Raw genomic sequence first — 9757 nt, forward strand, 5'->3', positions numbered from 1 at the left:
CTGGCCCAAGCTCTGGCTGGGACACGTGCTACAGCCAGAACCCGCTGTGTTGTGTTCGCGGCTGCTTGCTTCCAATAAAGCTTGAGCATTCAAAAAAAAAAAAAAAGCACCAGGCGGAACGGCTCCTACGCCGCCGAGAAAAACCATAAAGACGGCGGCTAGAAAGCCGACCTGCTGCCCAGTACGCATGCGCAACGAGCACGGTAGCTGCTCTGTTGCTAGCGACTCGGTGGTCAAGGAGCCCGCATGCGCAGTAGCTGGAGCACGGTTCCAGGCGGCGGGGCAGCATGGCGGAGGCAGAGTGAGTACTGCTGGGGGAGGAGGAGGATCCGCGTGCATCCGCGGGGCAGGCGAGGTCTGTTGGGCGCGGCCGGGCGCCGGGAGGGTTGTGGAGCTGCTGCTGCCGCCCGTGGGGCCAGAAGGACCCCCCCATGGGCTGGGCTGAATGGGGCGGGTGCTGCGGGGCTCTGGGGCCTGCAGCTGCCTGGTAGCTGTGGCCTGACGGGTTGCTCTCTCTTTGCCTTGGCCTTAGACCCAAGCCGAAGATCCCGCGGGTGCCGGAGAACTTGCTGAAGAAGAGGAAGGCGTATCTGGCCATCAAGGCCACACAGGCCAAGCAGGCGCTGCTGGACAAGAGGAAGGTTAAGATCCAGCCACACGAAGCCATGTCTGGGATGATCTAGTTAGGATGGTCCTGCTTTGAGTAGGGGGCTGGACTTGATGACCTCCTGAGGTCCCTTGTAACCCACTTTTTCTATGATTCAAAGGTAGGGGCGGGCGTGCCATGGGAGCGCTGGCACTCACCCCCAGGGTGAGCGGGCTCTGGCAGCTGCTCTGTCCCCAGTGCTTGGCCAGAGGGAAAGCTCCCAAGGTGGACCGTACTCGGAAGCACTTGGCATGCAACCAGTTGCTCAGTGCCCGGGTTGTTGGGCAGGTGATGTGGAGACTTGTTGAAGGATGTTCAATGTGAAAGGGGCTTGCTGTCTTCTGTGATGCAGTAGTGTGTGTGGGAGGAGCAGGGGGTGACAGCTAAGAGTTAGATTCTGTAACTCTTCCACTGGGTAGCATCACTCCATGAACAGCCCTCTGAAATCAAATATTCAGCAGGGGGTGCACAAGCCTGGCTAGGCTGCTTCCAGTACCTGGGCGACTAGCAGGGTTAGAGCTAGTTTGGGTGTTGACGCTTGGCACTGTATTGTGCTGCCCAGGTGTCCAGAGGAGCAGATATAGTTGACGGGCTGTATGGCGAAGGCTGCTTGCAGGCTTGATGGGGCGCTTGATGCTTTTTTTCTGTACGGCTTATGTGGTGCACAGGAGGGGAGTTATAGTGCTGCAGCCTGTCAACACGATTAGGGCTGGATATCTGTTCTTAAGTACTTTAAGAGTTCTGTTGTTGTAGTAGGTACCTGCCATGAGAACTTTTTAAAATCTTGCATGGGCATCCCAGAAGATGGGGCTGGGATGGACCTAGCATGGGCATATAATCTATCTTGGTGTCCCAAGGCAGGATCACCTATTTGTCTGACGTGCTCTTAAGTCCTCAATGATGGGGAGTGTATGAACTCCTTTAGGCAGTCTGTTCTAGTGCTTAATGATTAGGGGTCTACTCCATTCATGATTTTGCAGAAACTGCCAAATCTGAGATTTGTCTGCAAAATCAACGTCCAGTCAGCACTGAGGGGCGGAGCTGCACAATCTTTCCTCCTTCCAGGAATCTTTAATATCCTTAGTTTAGGCATTGGGATTGGAAAAAATAAGTCACGTCTTGGGTTTTGAGTACGTGTAACAAACATCTGAGGGAACTATGAAATTCCTAACATTTCGGATTTCATAGACATTAGGGCTGGAAGGGACCTTGAAGATCATCAAGTCCAGCCCCCTGCCCCAGGGGCAGGAAGTCCACTAAGGTCAAAGGATCTCAGTAAGATAAACGTCCAAACGTTTCTTGAATGGGTCCAGAGTAGGTGCCTGCACCACTTCTGGAGGGAGTCTATTCCAGGCCTTGAGGGCTCGGACAGTAAAGAAGTTTTTCCTTATGTCCAGCCTAAAATGGTCTTGGAGGAGTTTATGACTGTTGGTCCTTGTTGTCCCTCAGGACACTCTGGTGAACAGACGTTCCCCCAGATCCTCATGCACACCCCTCTTGTACTTATTGGCAGCCACCAGGTCTCCCCTGAGCCTGCACTTTTCCAGGCTGAAGAGTCCCATGGCCCTCAGCCTCTCCTCATAAGGCCTATTCTCTTGCCCTGTAATTATAGAAAAAAAGAGCCTGGGCCCACACAGACACTTGGCCCAGCCCATAGCTGACAGGATTCTACAGGTGTGGGATTTCTCTGATGTGCATACTTGGTATGAGCTGGTAACAGTGTCCCGGGAAACCTTCATAAGACCTGGTTCTCAGTTTCCCAAAACTTTACCAGATTTAACCTGTTCATACTGAAGTTTTCTATAAGTGCCTTGACCTGAATCTTTGTGGTAGACTTGAGGCAATAGGCTGAGGGAGATTTTGGCAAAATAATCTATGCCAAAAAATGCTGCTGCTTTTAGCACTTTCAGCGCAAAACACTCACCCTGGTCAGAAATTTTTGTTGGTATAGGTTTCATGAATTTAATATTGTCTGTTTCCAGTTTGGCCTTGGCTCTAAATTTTTTCTGTCTCTTCTTTGCTAAAAGGCAGCGAGGAGAGAGAGCATAGGTTACAGAGTTTCTTGACTTTTAGCTGCGAATGTCTTTTCCCTGATGCTATGGGTTTGCAAGCAGGGTTTGTGAATTGTGATCTTTTTCTTTCTGCCCTTAGAATCAGAAGGGGAAACAGATCCAATTCAAACGTCTTGAGACATTTGTTAGAGATTCACGGCGCAAACACCGAGATGATGTCCGTCTCAGGCGCATGGAACAGAGGCCTGGGCAAATGGTTCTGCCCCAGGGACACAAGCTGGCCTTTGTTGTACGGATTGCAGAGTAAGGAATTCTGTTTATGCTATTTTTTGTGCTGATTATCTCTACTTGCCATCTAAATGTCTTGATTTTTCCATTTGCACTGTGGAGAAAAGCTGAGGCTGGAGGTAACAGAGAGGTGACTGCAGGGAACAGTATCTCTCTCTTCCTGTGTGGGAAAAGTACTGTCACTGATTATGGTTTTTCTTATTCAGGATTAAAGGAGTGAGTTTGAGAGTACGAAGAGTCATAGAAATGCTACGGTTGAGGAAGATTTTCAGTGGCATGTTTGTTAAGCTGTGCCCATCCTCACTGAAGATGCTGCGGATTGTAGAGCCGTATGTGGCATGGGGGTAAGTGCTCCTCTGACTTTCGTAATAGAGTGATAAACTGTAAATATTAATATTTAGTGTCTTTCTAATGTAATTTTCTTTCTGGTGTAGCGATATAATAAAATCATGCTATAGCATGATGCTGTGTTATAGGACGATGGCTCTTCCGGTGTAATCCTCAGCTTTGGCATTTAGATCATTATAATGCATGTTATAGTTCCTTTTTTGCCTGCTGGACTGCACAGTTCCTCTCAACCTCTGGAACAGTAGTGCAGTAGGGAAAATCCACTTTGCTCTTTGCTAGTGTTAAACCACAAATGTCTTGGCACAGGTATCCTAATCTGAAATCTATACGAGAACTCATCCTGAAACGAGGTCAAGCAAAGATCAATAAGAAGAAAGTTCCTTTAACAGACAACACTGTAATAGAGGAGCACTTAGGTGAGGAAGAAGACAGAGGCAGTGAACTCGGCAAAGAGGGGGATTGTAAAGTCTGTGGGTTTGCAACATGATGGGAGGGGGGGCAGGAACTAGAAGGTAGCAAAAGATTTCTGTGTTTGGGAATATGGAGGTGGTCATGTGAGGCACAGAAAGATTTTACATGTTTCTCCTTTTTAATGGGTACATATTTGTTCTGCAGGAAAGTTTGGCCTTATATGCCTGGAAGATCTCATTCATGAAATCTACTCAGCTGGTCAGCATTTTCGAGAAGTTAATAACTTTCTGTGGCCATTTTATCTTTCGGTGGCTCGCCATGCCGCACGTAACAGAGTGGGTTTCCTAAAGGAGATAGGCTCGACAGGTTGCCGAGGCGAAGGAATTAATGAACTTATACGTCACCTGAACTAATTGGGTGAGGAGTTGCCACTTCCCTCTTACAAAACCCAGGTGGAACATTATTTTACTCTATCTGATTTCTTTAAAATATTCTTGTGGGGCCTTGTTAGTGGGTGGGGATTTCTTTGTGTTTAGCCCTTCACCATGCAGAAATGACCATCAAAGCAGGAGGAACTGTGAAACGCTTATAGGGAAATGCTAGCAGCCTGTCAAGTGTGCAGATACTTGTATTGCGAGCAAAGCATTTGGGGATCTCCTAGGCATTGTGTAAATAAGATGTGATAAATTGATATTCTTAGGCCCTCTACAGTATTTTCCTTTAGCAATCAGTAGTCCAACTGAACTTATGTTTGGAGGCTATGTGTTGTCTTAAAAGACAGCTAAAAAAGCTCTCTTTTTCTGCTTTCTAGGATTTATCTGAAGGTGTTTTGATGGCTCTTTTCTTCCCTATGTACATCTCTTCTTGCTCCTGGAACTACTCTACATAATATTACAATTTTTTTCTGGAAAGTGCATGGAGGATGGAGATGAACTCAATACTGAGCCTTCTACCAGGAAAAAGTGAAATTTGCTGTCAAATGCAAAAAAGGAGTGACTTGCTGTTGCTGGAAGCAGTGCTTTCTTCAATCTCATTACTAAAACAAACACACTTTTACTGTTCGTTTTGTATCAGCTGCCTTCTGAGGGTTCCATTTTCTTTGGAATGCCCTTGCATGGGTTTATATTCTTGTTACATATAAATGATTGGTGGCTTGCATCTGAGTATCTTGTGATACAACCTTCCCAAACAGAATCAGTTTCTCTAGTGATGCTGTACTTGCTGTAGAAGTATGCTTCACTCCTTGGTATCCCAGTTGCTTGCTAAGACTTGTATCTGTCCTGGTACGCAGTGAAGGCTGAGAAGCACAGTGTTTCTCAGACTGTTGCCGTTCAAGCCCCCAGGATAAAACAGTCTTCGTAGATGGTTCTTGAATTTTTGAAATACCCAGATCATATTGAAGTGGAATCTCTGCTAATGGACTATGGGATGGCTTTCAGATTCTGCCAAATTCGGACTTCAAAGGACTCAAGTTTTCCTTTTAGGGAAATAAAGTTGACTACCAGTTTAGTACTAATATAAAGAGAATATATGGACTGTCTCATTCAGATTTCAAATAAATATATTTTTAAATCAAACTCTAGATTATTGAAGGAATGTCTATACACAGCAAATTATTAATTTAGAAAGGCAGATTTCTGCAGTGAAACTGAGCAGCTGCTCATGTTAAACTAGGGAGTTTGATGTCCCTTAACCTAGATAGTAATGGCACAGAAAATAGAATGGTTCACTGACTACTGTGTAAAATTAAAGTGGGGTTACATTAGTTGGAGAGGATTATCTTTGCTGACTATTGTAGACATTGAATTCCATAGTTAACGTAGCAAAGGAAGCTCTGAGTCTGGCTTGCTAATCTCGCCTAGTATTAATAGAAGGAGGTGAAAAGTCCTGCTGTATTTCTGTAAAAATGTTTTTTTCTCATGTAACTTCAGCATTAACTGTTGCGTGGATAATTTTTGCCATGAGTTGAAACCAGAGTTTAGGTTTTAGTGAATTTGAGATGCTCTCTCTTCCTTTTGATGGCAAATTTGTTAATGGGTGCTCCCCTCAGTGCCCCTCCCTGTACCTTGTGTGTTAGAAGTAGACTTTATCCTGATCATTTTGGACAGACATGTTGCTCAAAAGTCTGAATTCAGATTTTAAGTTCTTACAAGGTCTTAGGGGAAAGATGGACTAGTTCATACTGGAGTAAGGAGGAATGCATGAATGCTTCTTTTGTGGTCTTGAGCAAGCCATTCCTCCTCCTCCCTTTGGGGGGGGGGGGGGTGTGTGTGTGTGTTGCAAGTGCAAAGGCTATTGCAGATGTATTATATTTGTACTTCTACTGGGGACTCCTACCAAGTATACAAATGTTGTGTTTTGATTTACCCCCCTGGCCCTCCTCTTCCCCTCATAATCCTTATACCAGCACATTTCACTCATTTTAAGAAACCCTCTTTTCTTGTTGCTTGTTACTGTTTGCTTTTTTTCACCCATCATGTTAACCGCTCAAAACCTTTTTCGTTGTTGAATAGTGACATTAGAAAACCTAACAGAGATGTATTAATCAATAGGTTTATAGCCTTAACTGTTGTAAGGCCTAAACTACATAGAGAAGTTACATCAGTTTAATTTAAATTGGCTTTTAAACAAAGACAAAGCCTAGACTCATAGTCTTTCACATTTTAAGACTAGTTTATTCAGTTATACCTTCATCTTGTTTGTTTGGAATTGGCTGAAGTTTAATTCAAGTTAAGTTTCCCCAGCTGTCTTGAACTGACTTACTGGTTTAAAATTACATCCCATGGTGAAATGATGCGCTTCTTTTGTAGACAAGCCCTGGAGTTTTCTGGTGGGTTGTTTTTTTTTCCAGTTGCTTCTTCCATACAAGAACTGAGACTGGGAAGGAAAAATTCTCTTCATTTGCTTGTTATGCAAGCAGGGTGCTGGGCTTAAGATCTCAGTCTTTTCCTTCTCCTTCCCTTCTCACATTACAGTAGTTGAGGGTTTGACTAATGTAAGACCTAACATAAAATTCAGACTCAAAATTGAGCGAATGCACAAAAGCTTTTGTAACTACCTTGCTGTAATCACCTGACTCCCAGGTATTTTTCCTGCTTGGTGCAGGGGGCTGGACCCAATGATCTTCCAAGGTCCCTTCTGGCCTTATAATTTATGAATGTTAGGGTTTGAACGTGGACTGTAAAAGGCTAAGATAAAAATATTAATCTTGAGTAGTGCTTTTTCCTCCAGTAAGTAACTGGTTTTAATTATAGTGAGAATGCTAGGGCTAACAGTAAACTGTAGTCTGATTTCTTTTGATTGCTATGCAGTTAACAAAAGCCTCTAAATTAACATTCAGACTTCATTCTGTTTTGGTCCTGTACCTTGTTGGTGCACAGGGAGAGAAGACTTGCAAGATGTCTCATAGTTTATCTTTCAGAAGCCCCTAGATGTCAGCATGCAAGGGTTCTTTTAGTACAAATTTTAAAAGTCTCTTAAAAGTATCCCATTTGATTTAGCATTTTGTCTTATCAGACATGGTTGAAGCTTATGCAAAAAACCCCCAACAAAACAAAAACACCTGATTCAACCACTTCTCAGTATGTAGTCAAAAACTTAAAGGAACTCAGAATCGCACTTTAGTGCTAACAAGGATGATCAACGAGAAACTTCCATATACAAGATAAGTTTTAAATGCTGATGACTTTACTGGATTCAAAAGGGAATTGGACAGATTCATGCAGGATATGTTCAGCTTTTGGTATTAAGCAGGGGTACTATGTCCGACTTATAACTTCCTAGGTTTTCTGATTGTTGGTTTAAGGAAAGTAGATAGATTAGGCTGGATAGACCTTGCATGTTCTCTTACCTTTACTATCTACTCTGCCAGTATGAAATGCGGGATACTGGGCAAGATGGACCTGTAGTCTGACCCAGTGTGATGCATCTTATGTTCTTACTGTATCTCTCATCCTAGTGTAGACAGTTTAATTAAGCAGTTTTGCTCTCCTGGCCAATCTGAACCATTGCAAGAGCAGCCGTAGTTTAAATTTTAAAATTTTAATGGATATTGTTGGAAGGTCTGAGCCATGGTTTGGGAATCAGTGATACAGATCACATATCTTATTTCATGCTATGGCCATTCTACAGTATTTTCCCAACTTGTCTGTTTTCTGAATTACCCTGTTTATTTTTTCCATATCATTGTTTTCTCATCTCCAACTTTGTCCTTGTCTGTAGATGTTTACAAACATTTTTCTTCCTGCTCAGTAAAAGTTTAAACAAATTTAAGAGGGATCTTTAGAGTACTTCAGTATGTTCTGTAAGCTCAGTATATTATGGTTAATGCCTACTTCAGCTAGTTTTAATTAATATATGATATTAATATTAAAACCAGCCATAATTAATTTCATTAGGGTTTTTATCACCTCACCAAGATTTTGTTTGCCTTTTGGCAAAATGCTGATATAATAATCTTGAGAATCTATCGTCTAAAGAAAAGGGAGGCCTTGGTAAGAGCAAGCGTTTGTCCACACTAAATTGCCTCTACCACTTGAGTACAATAGTTGGTGGTCATCCTCTCTGTGCATCATAAAGAAACTGCCGCAGATATTTGACAAAAACAGACAAAAAATGCTTGGGAACTATAACTTCTGTTCTAAGCTTTGAAGGGCAGTAATTTTCTGGAACACCCACTTGTACCTTGTTCAAGCTCCTATTTCTTCCCTGCCCATTTTCTTGCTCTAATCCATTCTGCAGGTCATGTCCGATGCAGTCTATTCAGATTTCCTTGTTTTCTTTTCCCTTCTGATGCATCCCCAAAACTCATGTAACAATGGATAAATTGGGACAATTCAACACTCATTCCATCTTGTTGGAATTGGACTGAGCTACTGACAGGCCAATAGGTGTACAATTAAGTGACTGTTCTAAACTACTATAAAAATACAGTGTATTAGATAGCAATATAACAACACTGATTAATGACTGTACCTACACTGTTAGTTAGAAACATTTGATCAGAATACTTACAACTGGGCTAACAAAGGAAATTCTGAATGTCTCAAGCTGGCTGGCTTCAGCAGATCAGGTCCTACTAGTAAATAATCCTTCTTTTCTCCATCTTAGCCTAGATTTCTCATTACATAGTCTCCTTTTGAGTTCTAACAACTAATTTCATCTAGCTTGGAACTACCACTAATTTTATCAATCCCAATATGCAAAACCACATGGGTTTCATGTCCATTCTTGGACCCACCCTTTTCTTCTAAATTACTTTATGGTTTATCACACTCCATCCTAACAACATTCGCATCTTTACTGTCTGTCTCCTCTTAAACCACAGATTCCTGCAATACTCATGTTCATACCCAATATAATATCCGATCACCTACTACAGGGGTGTGATGGGCTGGATTGGGTTCCACCAGCACACAGGGCTGCACACTCTCCACACTAGCCTCTGTGCCATGTGCAGCATGTGCTGGCCCTGTTTTTGGGCTTGCAGTCCAGGTGGTGCATGGACTGGAACTGCTGCTGTGGGTACTACATGTGGCCTAAAGGGCTGGCATGGGATGTGTACTGCATGTTGTACTCTACTGGTCTAGCCCTGAGTGCTGATTCTAGGACTGGTCTGAACTGGACAATGCCAGAGCTAGGGCATGGCCCCCCCAGTAGGTCACAACATGTAGCTTGTGCCAGTTGTGTGTGCTGCCTACAGCATAAGTTCTAGAATGACCAGGCATGCTGCAGGTGCACAGAGCTGGTCCAGCTACATGCACTGCTTATGTGATAGGCCAATGTAGGATGTGTACAGTTCCCTGTTGGACTGGTCCTGTGCGCTGGCTCTAGCATGGTTCAATACAAACCAGCCCCAGAACCACCACTCAGGACTAATCTGGCAGTGCACAGCGCCAATTCCAGCCCTGCACCAGGTAGTCTGAGACCCACGGGCGATACGTTTTGATGTCCCAAATCTACTGTATTATTACAGTACAATTCATAATTCCTACATCTCTATTTGACTGAGGAATCTTTATCTTCCATGATTCCTGGGCTCAAACTGGGAGCA

At 43.5% G+C, this 9757-nt stretch overlaps 1 protein-coding gene and 1 long non-coding RNA gene across 2 annotated transcripts; both read left to right on the forward strand.

Annotated features, from left to right (window-relative positions):
• Nucleotides 1-200: 200 nt before the first annotated feature.
• Nucleotides 201-5709, forward strand: RPL7L1 (ribosomal protein L7 like 1). The gene is made up of 7 exons (XM_019522039.1): nucleotides 201-301; nucleotides 533-641; nucleotides 2798-2961; nucleotides 3153-3290; nucleotides 3601-3710; nucleotides 3910-4122; nucleotides 4517-5709. The coding sequence occupies exons 1-6, from the start codon at nucleotides 288-290 to the stop codon at nucleotides 4116-4118; spliced, it is 744 nt and encodes a 247-aa protein (XP_019377584.1). The 5' UTR covers nucleotides 201-287; the 3' UTR covers nucleotides 4119-4122; nucleotides 4517-5709.
• LOC109301114 lies at nucleotides 782-1559 on the forward strand. The gene is made up of 2 exons (XR_002098434.1): nucleotides 782-1022; nucleotides 1108-1559. It is a non-coding gene; the product is annotated as an uncharacterized LOC109301114 (long non-coding RNA).
• Nucleotides 5710-9757: the final 4048 nt, after the last annotated feature.

Source organism: Gavialis gangeticus, unplaced genomic scaffold (genome assembly GCF_001723915.1).
Source record: "Gavialis gangeticus isolate Ggan-Ray unplaced genomic scaffold, GavGan_comp1, whole genome shotgun sequence".
NCBI lineage: Eukaryota > Metazoa > Chordata > Crocodylia > Gavialidae > Gavialis > Gavialis gangeticus.